Here is a 17815-nt window from a genome sequence, read left to right as displayed (position 1 = left end):
GGGGGGGGGGATGGAGAGACACTGGGGGGCACCGTCCGGCATCCCCCCCCCGCCCGCTGTGGGGTGAGGTGGGGGGGGGGCTCCTGGGGGTGCCCATGGGGGTGCCCGGCCCCCCGCTCCCTCCCCCCCCGTCCATGTGAGCCCCCCCTCACTTCCCCCCCAATTTTTACAGAATAAAGGTTTTCTATAAAATGAGCTGGGGGGGGGGGAGTTCTTTCATCCTAATAGGGTCGGGTGGGGGGGGGGCTGTGGTGTCACAGGGACTGGGACCCCAAATGGGACCCCCCCCTCATGAGTCTGGACCCCTCTACTTGGGACTGGGACCCCTCTATGGGTTTGGGACCCCCCCCAGTGGGACTGAGACCCCCCCCATGTATCTGCTCCCCCCCTCAATGTGTCTGCCCCCCCCAATGGGACTGGGAGCCCCCCATGTGTCTGGGACCCCTCCATGGGTTTGGGGACCCCCCCCAATGGGATCAGGATCCCCACCCCAATGGTGCTGTGACCCCCCCCCCCCCCCCCATGGGTCTGTGACCCTTCAATGGGACCGGGAACCCCCCTATTGGACCTGGGACCCCCCCCCATGTGTCTGGGACCCCCCCCATGTGTCTGGGACCCCCCCCCCCATGCATCTGGGACCCCCAACCCCCCCCAGTGACCACAGCGAGCCCGTCGCGCTTCGAGCCCCCCGTTTATTGCCCCCCCTCGTCCAGCAGCCCCCCGTCCTCCTCGGGGGGGTCCGGGGGGGGGCGCAGCGCGGCGCTGACCCCGTGCAGCTCCAGCAGCTGCTGGAAGGCCGCCAGCAGCAGCAGCGCCGCCGTCACCCCCAGCAGCAGGTAGGCTGGGGGGGGGGGACACAGCGGTCAGAGACCCCCACCCCCCCGTGGAGACCCCCACCCCATGGAGAGATCCCCATGGAGACCCCCCCCCAATGAAGACCCAATCCGCCATGGTGACCCCATCCATGAAGACCCCGCCACCATGAAGACCCCACCCCAATGGAGACCCAACCACCATGGAGACCCCAACCATGAAGACCCCAACCACCATAAAGACACCACCAGAAAGACCCCACCCCAATGGAGACCCCAACCACGGACACCCCAACCATGGAGAACCCAACCACCATAGAGACCCCAACCATGAAGTCCCCCAACCACGAAGACCCCAACCACGAAGACCCCAACCATGAAGACCCCACCCCAATGGAGACCGCGCCCCAGTGGAGACCCAACCACCATGGAGACCCCAACCATGGAGACCCAACCACCATAAAGACACCACCCCAATGGAGACCCCAACCACGAAGACCCCAACCACGAAGATCCCAACCATGAAGACCCCAACCATCTAAACCCCAACCATGGAGACCCCAACCATGAAGACCCCAACCATGAAGACCCCAACCATAAAGACCCCAACCATGAAGACCCCAACCATCTAGACCCCAACCACGGAGACCCCAACCATGGAGAACCCAACCACCATAGAGACCCCAACCATGAAGTCCCCCAACCACGAAGACCCCAACCACGAAGACCCCAACCATGAAGGCCCCACCCCAATGGAGACCGCGCCCCAGTGGAGACCCAACCACCATGGAGACCCCAACCATGGAGACCCAACCACCATAAAGACACCACCCCAATGGAGACCCCAACCACGAAGACCCCAACCACGAAGATCCCAACCATGAAGACCCCAACCATCTAAACCCCAACCATGGAGACCCCAACCATGAAGACCCCAACCATGAAGACCCCAACCATGAAGACCCCAACCATCTAAACCCCAACCATGGAGACCCCAACCATGAAGACCCCAACCATGAAGACCCCAACGATAAAGACCCCAACCATGAAGACCCCAACCACCATGGAGAACCCAACCATGAAGACCCCCAACCACGAAGATCCAACCACCATGAAGACCCCAACCATGAGGACCCCAACCACCTAAACCCCAACCATGGAGACACCAACCATGAAGACCCCAACCATGAAGACCCCACCACCATAAAGACCCCACCCCAATGAAGACCCCCCCCACCAAGAAGACCCCAACCACATAGCCCCAACCCCCACATAACCCCAACCCCAGATCCCCAAACCCCAACGCCCCCCACCCCAACACCCCCCCCTAACCCCCGCCCCCGCTCACCGGCCAAGGCCACCCGGTAGAGGTGGCGCGGGGGCTGCCCCTCCGGTGCCCCCGCCGCGTCCCCCAGCCCCACGGTGGTGACGGCCATGCCGCAGAAGAAGACGGCGTCCAAGAAGCTCCCGGAGCCCCCCAGGGCCCACAGGGCGGCGGCAGGCAGCAGCACGAAGCCCCCCGCCACCGCCCCCGCCAGCAGCCCCAAATGGAGCCCGGCGGCCCCCCGGGGGCTCCAACCCCACCGCGTCCTCAGGTAGCGCCGGGGCCACCGGGTGACCGGCACCGAAAGCCACCGGGCCACCACCGCCAACGTCAACACCGTGAAGGGGACGCCCAGCGCCGCGTAGGCCAAGCAGAAGGCTTTGCCCCCCGGGGACAGGGGGGCCACGGGGCCGTAGCCTGGGGGGGGGGGGGAAATTTAGGGGGGGGACCCCCCCCGGTAAGTGAAAGGGGAGGGGGGACCCCTGGGGGTGGTGGGGGGAGGTTGGGGGCTTGGTGGTGATGGGGGTCCTGGGCGAACTGGGGGGCTCTGTGGGCTGGGGGGGTCCTGGTGGGGCTGGGGGGGGGCCTGGGGGTCCCAGTGCTAAAGGGGGTCCCAAAACCCATGGGGGTCCTGAGGTTCTCAGGGGGCTCGGTGCCTATGGGGGGCCATGGAGGGTCCTGGTGCCCACGGGGGTCCTGGTGTTCATGGGGGTCCCGGTGTTCTTGGGGGGGTCCCGGGGGGGCCTGGTGCTCAGAGGCGTCCTGGGGGAATTGGTGCTCATGGGGGTCCTGGGGTTCATGGGGGTCCCGGGGGTCTCAATGCCCTTGGGGGGGTCCTGGTGCCCATGGGGTTCTTTAGGAGGGTCCCAATTCGGAGGGGGGGTCCCGATTTGGGGGCGGGGGGGCTCCTTACCCACAGTGGTGAGCAGGGTGGTGGAGAAGAAGAAGGCGGAGGCCAGGTCCCACCGCGGGGTCCCGGAGGCGTTGAGGGTCCCGGGGGGGGTCCCGAGGGTCCGCGCCCCCCCCTCCAGCACCCAGAGCCCCAGGGTGCCCAGCAGCAGCAGCCCCCCCTGGGCCACCGTGTGGCCTTGGGGACGTGGTGGCCATGGGGACATGGTGGATATGGGGACATGGTCATCCTGGGGACATGGTGGCCACGGAGACATGGTGGCCATGGGGATGTGGTGGCCATGGGGACATGGTGGCCTTGGGGACAAGATGGCCGCTGTGGCCAGGAAATGGCCACGACACCTCAGGGACAGCCCTAGGGCCACCACGGCCACCGTGTGGCCTTGGGGACGTGGTGGCCACGGAGATGTGGTGGCAACAGGGATGTGGTGGATCTGGGGACATGGTGGTCTTGGGGAAGTGGTAGCCCTGGGGACGTGGTGGCCTTGGGGACAAGATGGCCGCCGTGGCCAGGAAATGGCCACGACACCTCAGGGACAGCCCTAGGGCCACCACGGCCACCGTGCGGCCTTGGGGACGTGGTGGCCTTGGGGATAAGATGGCGCTGGGGACATGGTGGATATGGGGCCGTGGGGGCTATGGGGCCATGGGGGCTATGGGGACGTGGTGGCCCTGGGGACATGGTGGCCTTGGTGACGTCATGGCTTTGGTTGCCATCATGGCTTTGGTGACGTGGTGGCCTTGGTGACGTCATCACCTTGGTGGCACGGTGGCCTTGCTGACATCACACCCTTGCTGACGTCACGGCCCCGCGCGCCCGTCCCCATGGCAACCGCCACTTCCGGCCCCGCCCCGCCGCTCCGCCAACAGCTTCCTCCCGCGCTCCTCACGTGACCGGAAGCGGAAGCGCCATGGAGCCCCCGGGAGCGGCGGCGGGGCTCGGTGCGGACCCCCCGGCGCCCCCCCCCTCCCCCGACCCCCCCTCTCCTCTCCCCGCAGCCCCCAAGCGCCGCGGCCCGGGCCCGGCCCCTCCGCGGATGGCGGAGCCGCGGCCGCTCTTCGACGACACCAGCGGCGGGGCCGCCCCCCCCTCCCCCCCCCACGGCCCGGCCCGGGCCTACGGGGCCCCCCCGGCGGCCCCCCCGGCGTCCTCCGCATCCCGCCTGCCCCCCCCCGCCGCCGCCTTCCTGGCCGAGCCCGTGTCCAGCCTGGCCGCCGCCTACGGCAGCAGCTTGGCCAGCCAGGGCCGGGACATCGTGGACCGGAACGTGAGGAGCGGGATAAGGGGGGGTGGGGGGAGAATTGGGGGGGGTGGGGGGGGGCGGCGGGGGGCTGTGGGGGGCTATAGGGGGCTGCGGGGGGCTACAGGGGGCTATATGGGGCTAGGGGGGCTATAGGGGGCTCTAGGGTGCTATGGGGGGCTATTGGGGGCTACGGGGGGCTATGGGTGGCTACGGGGGGCTGTACTCGGCTCTGGTGAGGCCGCACCTCGAGTACTGTGTTCAGTTTTGGGTCCCTCGCTACAAGAAGGACATGGAGGTGCTTGAGCAGGTCCAGAGAAGGGCGACGAAGCTGGTGAGGGGCCTGGAGAACAAGTCCTACGAGGAGCGGCTGAGGGAGCTGGGCTTGTTCAGCCTGGAGAAGAGGAGGCTCAGGGGCGACCTTATCGCTCTCTACAGATACCTTAAAGGAGGCTGTAGTGAGGTGGGGGTTGGCCTGTTCTCCCACGTGCCTGATGACAGGATGAGGAGGAATGGGCTAAAGTTGCGCCAGGGGAGTTTTAGGTTGGATCTTAGGAAGAACTTCTTTACCGAAAGGGTTGTTAGGCACTGGAACAGGCTGCCCAGGGAAGTGGTGGAGTCACCATCCCTGGAAGTCTTTAAAAGACGTTTAGATGTAGAGCTTAGGGATATGGTTTAGTGGGGACTGTTGGCGTTAGGTCAGAGGTTGGACTCGATGATCTTGAGGTCTCTTCCAACCTAGAAATTCTGTGATTCTGTGATTCTGTGACTTATTGGCTCAGCTCTGGTCAGCAGAGGGGCCCTTAGCAAACATGGGGCAGCTTCCAGATCCTTCTCACAAAAGCCACTCCTATGGCCCCGTGCTACCAAAACCTTGCCAGGTAAAACCACTACAGGGAGGCGCATCTCATCTGGTGGTAGCAGGCCAGTGTCACATAGACCCTCCCATGATCAGCAAGCCCAAAGTTCTACCAGTTGCACCAGTCCCGAAGCTACGTGTTAATGTGATGAGTCTGCTTGTCAGCTGTTGAGGGATTTCTTGAAACAGCAAAAATCCCATGGCTTGCTGTAGCTGAGCAAACCAAGCTACCAGGGCAACTATGAGAAGTTCCCATGACAGTGTTCCCACATCGCCCAATTGAGGAACTCAGAAAAATATCGTTACCAGTAGCTGGCTTCAAGGACAAGGTCTATGTGACTGCTAATCACAAGGAGGTTGTTTTCTTGCAAGTGGGGTTGTTTTCTTGCAGTTGTTTGTCTGAGTGCTTTTGACCAATAACCTTGTGTGAAACACTGTCCACCCCTGTTAAGTTCTCTATAAAAGTTAGGCTATTCGGGCAATAAAATGGAGCATGATCTGACTCTACTGGTGTCTGTCGTGCTTTCGGCCGTGCTTCCTGCAACAGTCAGCATCGATCCCCCCTATCGGAAGGACAGAGGCAAACACAACCTGTGCCCCTGATCCTTTAAGTAGTCGCCCCAAAGCCCTAAAGCCCCTTTTTTTACTAGGCATTAGTAACAAAAACTTGAACAAGGTGGAGATAAATTAACTTGGCTACAGCATTAAAGATGAGCTTTGCGCAGTGGTCAATTGCTGGCTGGCTTGAGGCGCGTGGCTGAGGGTCTCTAATGAATTGTACGACTGATTCAGGCGTGTGGACAGCGCAAGTGGTTACGGGGAAAGTATATGTAGCAGAGAAAAATGGCAATAAAGGCCTTCTGCTCAAGAGGCATCGGGAGACCGTGTCTTTCATCCCTTCAGGTCTGCCCCCTTCCAACTCAGGATATTGTATGATTCCAAGTGTGGAACCCAGCATTTGGCCTTGAATGCCACGCAGCTGGATGCGGCCCGTTGATCCAGCCTGTCCAGATCCCCTTGCCCAGCTTGGTGTCGCCCACGAACTTACAGCGCCCGGTGGGGCCCATCCAGCCCAGGCACGTGTCACATGGGACCCTTGGTGACCTCCCTTGGTGACACCCCAGGGGTCCGCCTTATATGACTGCAGCTGTGGCTCGGACCCTCAGCGTCGGTGCACGGCAGTGACGGACAGGGCAGGAGCACTGGGCCTTCGAGGAGTCCCCGAGCATAGCCCACGCCTGCCCGAAGGAGCCTCCGTTTTCTATTTGAGAACTCTCCCACTCCAGAGGCTCCTTCTGAATCTGATGAGGAGGGAGGCATGCCCCCCAGGCAGCCCAGGCTGGCCTGGCAGGAGACCTGGTCTTCTGAGGGCAGCAACCGGCCAGCAGAGGACAGCTTGCTGGCAGAGGACAGCACCCCGGTAGAGGACATTTTGCCGGCAGAGGACAGAAGCCCAGCAGAGGACAGCTTGCTGTCAAAGGGCAGCAGCCCGGTAGAGGACAGCAGCCTGGCAGAGGACAGGAGACCAGCAGAGGACAGCTTAGTGGTAGAGAACAGAGGTTTGACAGAGGACAGCAAGAAGGAGTTGCAGTTGGTGGATCCCAGTGAGTCGTGAGTCCTCTCTGTACCCCTCCCTGCCACTGTAGGGGTGGACAAAAACACCACCTGAACTCCCACTCCATCCACTACCCGTCCCAGTCCCCTAAAGTCCCGCTTGATAGTCTTCAGGCTTCTATCTTCAGTAGTATCACTGCCGGCCTGGACTATCAAAAGACGATAGTAATCAGAGGGGAAAACCAGGTTGGGAAGCTTTCTGGCAACGTCCATGACCCTAGCCCCAGGGAGGCAGCAGACTTCCCTACGGGTAGGGTCAGGCTAACAAATAGGGCCCTCTGTTCCCCTCACAAGGAAGTTGCCTTCTCAGGGGAACAGAGGGAACTTCTCAGGGTCCTTGGTGGCCTCCAAGTTAGCTCAGCGTCATGGCACCGAGTCACTGTGAAGGAGCTGCTGGAATAACGAGACAACAACCTAGTTCTATTAAAATATATATTGCTCTTTTGAGGACTGCTGCGGGGCTAGCAGCAGCAGCACCACAGCAGTGGAAATCTCCGTCCTGACATTGCCTTATGCCTTGACGTCAGATTCACGGTGGTTTCAACTGCCAGGGAACGGACCATGGGTTCCGGGTCTTCCTCTGAAGGCTGGAGGACTGCAAAAGAAAGAAGAGCAGAGATGAAAACCCACTCCTTGCAGAGATCCCCAGGCATCCCCTGCAGAGCATGCCAGCCCCACTCGACTCTTCCCCAGGCCAGGAGGAGCAGGAGGGACAAAGGAATCCGTTGAAAGCTGCTGCTCAGCAATGTCCCAAATGCAGCCACCAGTCCTTCCCCACCTGCGCACCACAGGTCAAGTGGGGCACCTTCACAAGCTGGTTCCCTCACCACCTGCCTCCATCCCTTGGGAGGATTCACACACTCCAGGAATCTCCTGGACTCTTTCCTCTCGCTATTGTGCTTCCCCATGAGAGCAAGGGCTAGCGATCGTGACCCTGCTCCTAGCTGCTTGTAGGCTGTCTCATCTCCCTCTTCGTCCTGGTTGCGTGCTCTACAACAGGCTCCCACCTTCTGTCAGCCTTACTGCCCTTTCCCCTGACTCTTCCTCAGGGACACTCAACCCTTTCAGCGGCACTGCCCAGCTCCAGGCTGGGAGGCCATTCCCTGACACCACAGGCTACCCCGTCTCCTCTCCCTCGTTCCTATGGCTGCATTGCTCCTCCGCCCCGAAGCATTTCCCTGGAGCAGGGCAAGGCACGGGGGCCTCTGCCGCTGTCCCCCCAGCCCCAGCACACCCCCCACTGCCCTCACTCACCGCTGAGGATTTCATTCAGCTTCTTCTTGCTCTGGTCCTCGCAGTAGCGCGCAGCAAGACCTAGACGCAGAGATCCCATCAGAGCCCCTCTCCCCAGCACGCTCCCAGCAGCGCAGCCCCTGGCCTGGCCAGCCAGGCTGTGCCCCCTCCTGCACCCTGGAGCAAGGGCCCAGTCGGGGGGCTCTGGGGGCAACAGGGCAGTGCCTGGGGCTGCCAAAGGCTGCCCCAAGAGGGACCCAGGGGCTGGGCTCACCAATGAATCTGACGGCCTCAAGTCGCAAAAGGGTCTGAGTGGCCTGCAGGTAGGACTGGCTCTGCTGCAGGTATTCTTCTACTCTGCCTCTGTCCTGCTGCAGCTGGAGAGAGAGAGAACGCAGGGTCACGGGGCTTGCACACCCTCTCCAGGGTCTCCTCCAGCATCCTGGGGGCAGGGAGGGCAGAGGGGCCTGCAGAAGAGCCCCCTGGGGCTCTGTGCTGGCAGGAAGGGAGCGAGGATGCGGCTGCAGGCAGCGGGCTCTGGCCGGGCGCGTTTGCCCAGCTGGGGCAAACCAAGTTGGGTCCTTACCAAGCACTCCCCGATCCTCCACGCCTGTTCTGTCTGGGCCAAGCGCTTCAGCTCCTTGCATCGCAGAAACTCTGCAGCCACGGCGAGAGCTTCCCCAGAGGCCTGCGGAGCAGCAGAGGTTGGGAGGTAGCAGCACAGCCTTGGGAAGGAGACCCTCTGTCCCCTCCTCTTGGCAGGGCTGCGAGCCTTTCCCAGCGCGTTATGGGAGGCTGTGGTGGGGGGCAGCGTGCACTGGGTTCAGTGGCCAAGGCAAGGCCACGGGACAGCCACCATCGGAGGCAGCTCATGCTGCCGGCCAGAGATCCCCCAGAGCAACCCTGTGGCATCAGCACACCCTTGCCCACATAACTGCTCAGCTCTGAGATCTGTACCTTTGCTACGCTCTCACTCTGGTCTCTCATGTGAAAGTAGAGTGGGAGAAGGCTCCTGTGCACCGTCCTCTTCATTTCCTTCTTCCTTTGCCGCAGCACAGCCTCCACCACGGCTTGGAAGAGGCAGATGGAGTGCTCCTGCACCTGGCTGGACGCCTGGCAGGGAGGAGGACAGGAGGAATTTCAGCATTAGTGTGGCCGATGTGAAGGGAGCTCCCAGCACTGTGAGATGCTTCAGCGCTGGATCCTTCCCAGAGGAGCTGCTCAGGGGCAGCTGCAAGGCCTGGTGCCCGTGAAGGGCAACGCAATCGGTTGCCATCGCAGGCTGCCCGCCAGCCACCCCACTTTCGCCACCAGCCGCACCAGCCATGCCCAAGCAGAGCTCCCCAGCGCCTGGGCTGACGAGGAGACTGGGAAGGCCCTGCCTGAGTGCTGCCCACAGGGCCGGGCTGAAGGGCAGCCCTCGTTACAGGGGGCCCAGCTGAGGGCTCGGGCTCCCGCAGCACACTTACGTGGTCAAAGAGTGGCAGGAGCTTCTCAGCCAGCTGCAGAGCCGGGCCACTGGCCTCCCTCCTCTCCACATGAGCCATCACGTTTCTCAGCACAAGCAGGGCCTTCAGCACCACGTCTGTGTTGGTGTCCTGCAGAGCCTCCACAATGTCTGACAGCACGACCTGAATTTCCCTTGCCTGTAGGAAAGACACCATTTCCCTTCCGTGAGGCAGTGAGAGACCACCCTGGGCAAAGGGCTCTGGTTCCTGAGCACCAGCCTCCTGCCTTGCTTCCTGGCAGCGGGGAGGGACGGGAGGGAAGAAGAGCAAAGCCCCAGGCTGCCAACATGGCTTTGCTTGATGATGGCCCGCTCACCTTCTTAGGGCTCTCTGACACGGTGCAGAGCCCTTTCAGAACCATCAAGCGCATCTCTGGTCTTGGGTGCCTCAGGTAGCTCAGGAGGTGCACTGGGTTACCAAACTCATGAGTGTAATTATGGGCCAGCAACTGCAAGAAAGAGCAGTGAGAGCCTGGCAGGGCCTGCAGGGCTCCCTGCAGCCTCTTCTCCCACCTTTGGGCAGGGATGGGGCAGCGCCAGCTGGCACCAAAGAGGCACCAGGCGCGGGGAGCTACGGGGGCTTGCCGGCCCCAGGGACCATGTGTCCGTACGTCCTGCGGGAGCTGGCAGTTTGGGGGTAGATGGGCACAGGGCTGTGCCTGTGTGCCTGAAGGGGCACACGTAGCCCTGCTGGGAGCAAGGTTTCATCTGGGAACTCACAGCCAAGCGACGGATGCACGTGTCTTCGGTGACTTCCTTGCACCACTGGCACAGCGGGATGCCTTGCAACACGATGTTTAAAACATTCTCCAAGGTCCTCGGCATGGCCAGGATCACCTCCCACATGGCCAGGTCAGTGCTGCAAGCCCAGAATACTCTGTCAGTGAGGCTGCCTCAGCCGCAGGGCCACAAACTGGGCCAGCCCCAGAGGACCCAGGCTGTCCTGCAGCCCCTGTGACTTGGGGAGCACTGAGGGCCCAGCCTGGGCAGGCAGGAGGGGGCTGAGCTGGTGTTCCCTGGGGGCAGGGGGACTCTGGGCTGCCTTGGACAGCTGGGCTGCTGCAGCCCTGGCTGGCCCAGTAGGGCTGGAACACATTGGTGGGAAGGAGGGCTGTGCTCCTTGGGGATGTCCTGCTCTTTGCCATTGGTGTGGCAAGCAGAGAGTCTCCAGGTGCATCTCCCGACGCGGAACAAGCCCTCAAGGATGTTAAGGCCAGGACCTGTCACGTGGTGGAGAGAACTGCAGCAGGTTCTCGACTTCTTCCCTGGACATCATGTTGGTCAGCTTGAGAAGCAGGGAGTCCAGGCACTGCCGCGCCGATGCCGTGTGGATGCTGCCCAGGTTTCTCCTGATGCGCTCCATGATTGTTGGCACCTTGGGGGACAAAGTGGGAATGGTGTTGCCAGCAGACAGCAGCCATTGTCACAGCTGCCACTCAAACTTTGGCCCCTTCCATTGCTCTCTGCTGGCTTCAGGTGGCTTCTGGAGCCCAAGAGACCCCGATGTGCGAGGGAGGCAGGGAGGGAGGCAGGGAAGGAGAGAGGAACCATGCCTGGAAGAGCTCAAGGGCAGGGCCATGGCCACAGGCCACTTACATCTGTCAGCCAGTAGAAAGGGTCCTCCAAGGCTGCGTCCAGCACGCTGCAGGCCCCCTGCTTGTCATGGATGCTGGAGTCTGGTAAAGCTTCCAGGGCTGTGAGGATGATGTCCAGCCTCTCAGCAGGGAAGAGATGTCCTCGAAACCGCTGTGGGAAGAAGGAGGAGCGAAGACATGCCTCACTGAGTGTCCCAAGGGTGCTGCTTAGCTGAGCAGCAAGAGCGGCTCTGGAGAGAGGGCCCTCGGGGGAAGGGGTGAGGATGGGGCATATGGGGCCAGAGTGCTGGCCCTGCAGGTAACCAGGGCTTGCTGGTGGCCAGGAGGGCTGGAGCTGCTGCCGGGACACAGGGGAGCAGCCTTCGCATAGCCCCAGCCTGGGGACAAGAGGAACCCTCTCAGCAGGGCGAGTGAGGCCGTGCCAGCCCCACCAGTTCTGGACCCCTTTGCTCACACGAGATGCCTGCTGATGCTGCGGACAAGATCCCCAGCAAGGCCAGAGCTCATTACCTTGGCAATTTCACACGGAGTTGATGTTGTAGAAAATGGAAGTTTTGCATACTCCAATTTCTTGTGTCTCACTGCATAATTTACCATGTCCGTTCTCAATATGCATTCTAAACAGGGGGAAACAGCGAAGAGTCAGTAGGGAAGAGCATCTTTGCCAACAAGCTTGCCAAATGGTGAAAAGCACTTTCACTAGGAATGGCTGAGGAGGGAGGCTCAGACCCCCGGCGAGGAGAGTGGTGGGCAGGGATGTAAAGCACAAGGTGAGGAGTGCTGGGAGCAAGAGGGACCTCAGGGATGATGCAGAAGGAGGAGAAGCAATGGCGTTGGGTGCCGTGGGGGTAGCAGCGTGTCACAGACCCCCTTCTGCTCGGGGTCAGGATGTGCAGGAAGCCCCCTGACACCTGCCTTTAAGACGGCAGGGAGCAAACAGTCAGGGAGCATTCTGGAGGGCGTCACCATCCCTGGTGATGCACGGCTGGCTCTGCTGTTCACTCCTCGGGGAAGATGCGGTTTGGGAAGTGCTCATCGATCGATGGCTTAGACTGGGGGACACCACAAAACAGCGTGGTAGGTGATCTGGGGAGGGTTGGGAAGGACAGCAGCAGAGAACTGCTCCTGGACGGCAGGTGAGCGTCTAGCTTCTGCGGAAAACGATAGCCAGAATGCTGCGGGAAGCTGCTGTGAGGAGCAGAGGAGGCCAGGGAACCTGGCAGAATTCCGTGGGCAGCCTCCACCAAGCACAAAAACAATCCTTCACAATACTCACAGAATCACAGAATTTCTAGGTTGGAAGAGACCTCAAGATCATCGAGTCCAACCTCTAACCTAACACTAACAGTCCCCACTAAACTCGGGGAAAACAAGTAGACATATCAGTAGATGTTTTTGTGCAGACGGACGCTGTCCACCACACCTTCTTACCTCTTCCTTTTCTGATGATGTTGTATATGTGAGAAAGAGTTTCTAAAGCTGTGAATCTGATGGAATCTTTGTCACCGGTGAAAATGAAGAGGATGCCCAGCAGCTGTCCCAGGATGGGGATGTAGAGCTCTGTGGGCTCATCATCGCTATAGTTTTCATAGTCATCTGTGATCTGGGTGAGGAAGGGAGGAGAGACAAAGGGCTTAGTGGAGGCAGAGCCGGTCCCTGAGAGAGCACGGCCTGGGAAGGGAAGAGCAGGGGCGAAGGAGGGACGAAGACCCTCGATTCACGGTTCTGAGGCACTCACGTGCATCGAGGCTTGCCTCACAGGCACCCCTGAGTGGCAGGATGCTCTGGGATGCAGGAAAGGGTGAAGGGTTCGTTGTGCCTTACCTCGGCCTCAAAATACAAGAGGATGAAAGCACTCAGCCTCTCAATCATCCTCACAGCTCTCTCACACACAGCTGGGTTTTTGGAGTGGGCAAAGTGCAGCAGCGCCTGCGAGGAGAGAAGTTGCTGGGTTGACAGTGGTCTGCAAATGAGACCTGAGAGGATTCTTTGGAAATTCTTTGCAAATGCCAAACCTTCAACATATTCTCCAACTCTGAGCTGAAACTGGTGTTGGGACAGTTGCGTACGAAGGCCTCCAGCATGGTGTCCATGGCTTTCATAGTCTGCAGGGAGGACAGAAGAGCATCGAATTATTTCTGTGGCCCTCCTCACCCCCAGGAGCTGGCTCTGAGCCCCTCTGAAGTTCAGGGGTGTCTTTGGGGCTAAAAAGCCACTGTGTGCAGACCTCCTGCAGCACAAGATCAGGTCGGGGAAGGGGCGAGGCTGGGAAAGCAAATCTGGGCCCCGGCCCTGCACTGGTCTCTGGTTGTGTCAGCACGGGGAAGCAAGGCAGCAGCTCAGCAGGACTGGGGGTGCCGGTACCTCACCCAGCACATACCTCAGTGAAGAGCGCTCCTTCTGTCTCTGGCACATCTGACTCGGGAGGCAGAAAGAAGATGCTCTTACAGCACACACGCAGGAGTCTCTTCTTTTTGCCATGCAGTACTATTGGCACGGTCTTGCTGAAGAAAAGAGAGAGAGGAGCCTGTTGGACGCAGTGCCTCGAGGCTTATGAAGGAGGACACGGACCTCCCTTGGCCAGGCATCCCTGGGAGGGACGGGCAGCCTCCCTGCCAGCTTCAGGGCCACCAGGACATTGCCACCAGGGGCTGGGCACGCACCTGAGGAGGGCGACAGTCTCCATGGCCTTCTGCCGGAATGCTGTGCGCAAGCTGTCCATGGGCTCCTTTTCCAGCAGCGCCTGCAGAGCACAAGCAGGATGAGACCTTGGAGCCGCCGGCACCCAGCAGCAGCAGAGCCAGCGCTGCCCCAGCCCTCGCCTCCCAGGGGGCTGGTGCCGGGGGGCCTTGCCCCTTCCCCAACCCGCTGCGCATCCTCTCACCATGATGTTCTCCACCAGCTTATGTTTGCTGCAGAAGCCATGCAAGTTCATTGGCACACCCCTCTCTGTGACACATGTGCACAGATCGCAGATTTTGCTGAGGAACAGCATCTTCTGCTCCTCGTCGTCCTGGCAGCCACAAAGACACCAACAGAGCATTAGGGGGACACCCACGGCCAGCAGGACCAAAGCCTTGAGGGGTCTGGGGCTGTGTGGGACCCCTGGAGGGCAGCGCCAGGAGCACAGCTGTGATGCAAGCGGCTGCCATTACCTTTTCTGTGCCTCTGACATACGCCCTGATGAATTCCACGGCCTTGTCTCTGCACAGTTTCCATGCCTTACCTGGAAAGGAGGAAAGCAAAGAGTGCTGCAGAGAGGGGCTGAATGCAGGGGTGAGGAGAGGAAGGGCCCCAGCCCCAGAAGGCCGTGGGGAGGCCGCGGGGATGCCCAGAGGCTGCAGCAGCTCCGCTGGGAAGAGAGGCTGAGGGAGCTGGGCTTGTGGAGCCTGGAGAAGGCTGCGGGGGGACCTCGCTGCGGCCTCCCCGTGCCCAAAGGGGCCTCCAGGAAAGCTGGGGGGGGATCTTCATCATGGACTGCAGCGACAGGACAAGGGGTGACGGCCTTAACCTCAAAGAGGGCAGGTTTCTTTCGGACAGGCAGGGATTTCTCTCCTTCACGCCCAGGGCAGTGAGGCCTTGGCGCAGGCTGCGGTGCCCCCTCCCTGGCACTGCCCACGGCCAGGCTGGGTGGGCTTTGGGCAGCCTGGGCTGGGGGGAAGCATCGTGATCGCCGAGGTCCCCCCCAGCCCAAAGCGTCCTGGCATTCTGTGGTGCTGCGGAGGAAGCTCGGCCCCGTCAGCCCAAGCGCCGCTTTACCCAGGGAAGGAGTCCTGGAGTCAGGCAGGGGTCTCTGTGTCCCCAACCCTCCCCACCCCATCCCTAAGACTCACTGCGATCCAGCAGCTGCGACTTCTTCTTGCTGTCCTCTACCGGGTGGCTGCCCGCTGCCTGAGCAATGGCCTCTGCCGGGCTGCTGTCCTCTTCCGACAAAAAGGCCTCGACTGGGGTTCTTTCCACTGCCAGCAAGCTGTCCTCTGCTGGCCGGTTGCTGCCCCTAGAAGACCAGGTCTCCTGCCAGGCCAGCCTGGGCTGCCTGGGGGGCATGCCTCCCTCCTCATCCCCTTCAGAAGCAGCCTCTGGAGTGGGAGAGTTCCCAAATAGAAACCGGCGGCTCCTCCGGGCGGGCGGTTGCGGCATTGTGGGACGTGGGCTATGCTCGGGGACTCCTCGAAGGCCCTGTGCTCCTGCCCTGTCCGTCACTGCCGTGCACCGACACTGAGGGTCCGAGCCACGGCTGCGCTCTTATAAGGCGGAGCCCTGGGGTGTCACCAAGTGACGTCACAATGGGTGCCACTGTGACACGCGCCTGGGCTGGGTGGGCACCCATTGTGACGTCACTTGGTGACACCCCAGGGTGCTGCCTGACGCGAGCGCAGCCGTGGCTCGGACCCTCAGGCCCTGCTTCCCAGGACGTGGCTGAACACCGCTCGTTGATGGGAAGTAGAGAATAATTTTTTTTTCCCTCTCTCCGTGCTCCCGCGCGGACTGATTGTTTCTTTTGTTTCTTTTTTTTTTTTCCTCCCCATTCCCTTTCCATTTAATTAAACCTTTCTCATCTCAAACCTCGAGTTCTCTGTGTTGTATTTTCTCCCCCTTCCTCTTTGAGGAGAGGGGCAGTGAGAGAGCGGTTGTGGTGGAGCTCGGCTGCCCACCTGAGTGAGACCACCACACTTTGTCCCAGCAGCTGCGGTGCCTTGTGAGGGGCTGGGGCTGGGGTGGCCGTGCCCAGAGCCCTGCAGCAGCCTGTGGAGGGCATTGCCCTGGGGCCAGCCCAGCCTGGGCTGCTGGGCTGGGCTGGGCTGGAGAGAGGGCAGGGTGGTGGGGAGAGGTGGGCAGGGGCCGGGCTGGGCTGGGCAGTGCCCGGCAGAGCACTTTGTTGACTTTGATGACTTTCACCTATTTCTTTGAGGACTGTAGACACCCGTCTCTGTTCACCACCTTGCTCTCATCCCAGCATTTCCATCATTTCACCAGTGTCTCATCAACCCTCCCCAGCTGCTCCTTCTCACACAAAGCCATGCTCTGATCACAGACGCTCTTTGGGTGACCTCTGGCAACGCAGCACGACACTCTGAGGGACAGTTCTTCCTCCTCGTGGCCAGCACCAACATTCCAAAGTGCACTTTGTGGCAGTTTTTTCTCTCCTACTCTTTTCTACTACAAAAGAAAGCTCCATCAGGGTGGAACCCCCTCCTAAAGTAGGCATCCCAATCCATCAGGCTCCTTGCGGCCTGTCAGCCAACCAGACAGAAGTCACCGCACCAGCATCTTCCAAGCCATGGGCCTGCTGCTGTCCAGTCATGGACTCAAGCAGAAGGGACAGGACAACCCATATGTGGGCCTTCTTTCTGCATGGGTCCTCCTGGGTATGTAGGCAGAGGGGATCCCACAGTCAGCATGCCAGCCAGGTGCCTTTTGCTGGCCTACCAGGGCCACTGGCAGATGTCAGCCGAAAAGTACCGATCCCAGCTCTAAGTCAAGGGTGACCTGCCACCTACAGACAGAAGTGACCTCTCAGTCCCTTTCTGTGACATGTTCCTGCTGCTGCCCTATCTTCTGCAGGGACAGAAGTGACCTTACCGTCACTGCCACAGTCACATTGCTCCTGCTGGTGCAGGACTTCCTGAGGCAGAGCTGAGCTCATCAGAGCATTCTCCCCTGTCTCCTCCTTGTGGCCCACAATCTGATGAGATCCATGGCCCCTCACATTCAGCTTTGAGTGCCATGACTGCAGAGCAACCTCATGGTTCCTGCCCTGTCCCAAGGGATGACGGGCCTAAAGTTAAGGCTTAGTAGAGGGGCTGAAGGTGAGGAGGTTAATGCACAGGAACAGGGGTTTTGGGTGTTAGGTGTTCATGTATATGATTAGGGACTAGGGCCCACCTTACTGGGTTAAAGATTTAGCAAAGTTTGAATGGGAATGTTTTGGTATTCTTATGTGGGTATCAGGTCTGTGTTTAGGGTATGGACAAGCTTTGTGGTTTAGGGTTTTGTTTAGGTCTCTCAGGCAGTTTCCTAGGGTTAAAAAGAGCATTTTAATGCTAGTGTTAAGGTCAGGGATCAGAGTGATTAAGAGAGTAAAAACAAGGGGAAGGGGCTATGTGATGAATTTTGGCTTCAAGGGATGCGTTGAGGTCAGGCATTAGAGTAGTGGATTCCTGACAGTGTGTACAGTAGCATTTAGGTTTAAGGATTAATGTTGCTGGTTAAAATAGGGCAAGGTCTTTACATGACTCTTTTAAGTCAGTGCTACAGCAGAATCAACATTGCCTGAACCTTCTAGCCTCCCAGAAATCATTGATTCCTGCTGGCCTCTTCTCTCTCCCAAATCTCACATTTCTCCTGGCCAGGCTTCTTCTGACCTCCCCATATCAGTCATCTTCTTAGGGGTAGTTTTCTGATGGCTTTCATGATCTCACAGTGTCTGTCTTACCTCTGTTGGCTACTCCTTTCTTAAGACAGACGCAGCACCGAAGCCAGGATGGAAAAGAACATAAAGGCTGCAGGAACACCCTGCACAATGTGCCCTGCAGCTCCGTACCACGCTAAAAATTTGTTTCCTGCCTCCAGCTTTTGGATATAGAATGGCTCCTATGCAGCCAGGGTAACTTTTTCCAGGCCCTCGTGCATGGTTCAGTTTACCCCAGGCATCTTGGAGGCAGTGGCCCCCTCTGTGTTGAAAACTGAAAGCAGTCCTGAAGGATGACTTCAGGCAAAA

At 60.1% G+C, this 17815-nt stretch overlaps 4 protein-coding genes across 4 annotated transcripts in view; 1 reads left to right on the top strand and 3 right to left on the bottom strand.

Moving 5' to 3' along the window:
• Positions 1-675: 675 nt before the first annotated feature.
• Positions 676-3311, bottom strand: LOC140000567 (potassium channel subfamily K member 6-like). The gene is made up of 3 exons (XM_072030587.1): positions 3050-3311; positions 2161-2553; positions 676-841 (listed from the first exon to the last, which is right to left on the bottom strand). The coding sequence occupies exons 1-3, from the start codon at positions 3309-3311 to the stop codon at positions 693-695; spliced, it is 804 nt and encodes a 267-aa protein (XP_071886688.1). The 3' UTR covers positions 676-692.
• A 494-nt stretch (positions 3312-3805) lies between these two features.
• The window catches only part of LOC140000570 (latent-transforming growth factor beta-binding protein 4-like), a 55963-nt gene continuing 41953 nt past the window's right edge, over positions 3806-17815 (top strand). Inside the window, 2 exon segments of the mRNA XM_072030590.1 lie at positions 3806-3987; positions 4045-4313. Of these exon segments, the coding sequence (XP_071886691.1) occupies positions 3957-3987; positions 4045-4313 (300 nt within the window). The 5' untranslated portion in view covers positions 3806-3956.
• Positions 5913-11204, bottom strand: LOC140000518 (maestro heat-like repeat-containing protein family member 7). The gene is made up of 9 exons (XM_072030448.1): positions 11096-11204; positions 10720-10874; positions 10220-10358; positions 9817-9948; positions 9462-9638; positions 8950-9105; positions 8579-8680; positions 8218-8369; positions 5913-5928 (listed from the first exon to the last, which is right to left on the bottom strand). Exons 2-9 carry the CDS (start codon positions 10860-10862, stop codon positions 5913-5915), a joined length of 1017 nt encoding a protein of 338 aa, XP_071886549.1. The 5' UTR covers positions 10863-10874; positions 11096-11204.
• On the bottom strand, positions 12560-13832 carry LOC140000568 (maestro heat-like repeat-containing protein family member 7). The gene is made up of 4 exons (XM_072030588.1): positions 13758-13832; positions 13475-13598; positions 12919-13199; positions 12560-12697 (listed from the first exon to the last, which is right to left on the bottom strand). Exons 1-3 carry the CDS (start codon positions 13814-13816, stop codon positions 12969-12971), a joined length of 414 nt encoding a protein of 137 aa, XP_071886689.1. The 5' UTR covers positions 13817-13832; the 3' UTR covers positions 12560-12697; positions 12919-12968.

Source organism: Anas platyrhynchos, chromosome W (assembly GCF_047663525.1).
Source record: "Anas platyrhynchos isolate ZD024472 breed Pekin duck chromosome W, IASCAAS_PekinDuck_T2T, whole genome shotgun sequence".
Taxonomy (NCBI): domain Eukaryota; kingdom Metazoa; phylum Chordata; class Aves; order Anseriformes; family Anatidae; genus Anas; species Anas platyrhynchos.
Note: the sequence above shows the minus strand (reverse complement) of the source record. Positions and strands in the feature narration are given on the sequence as shown.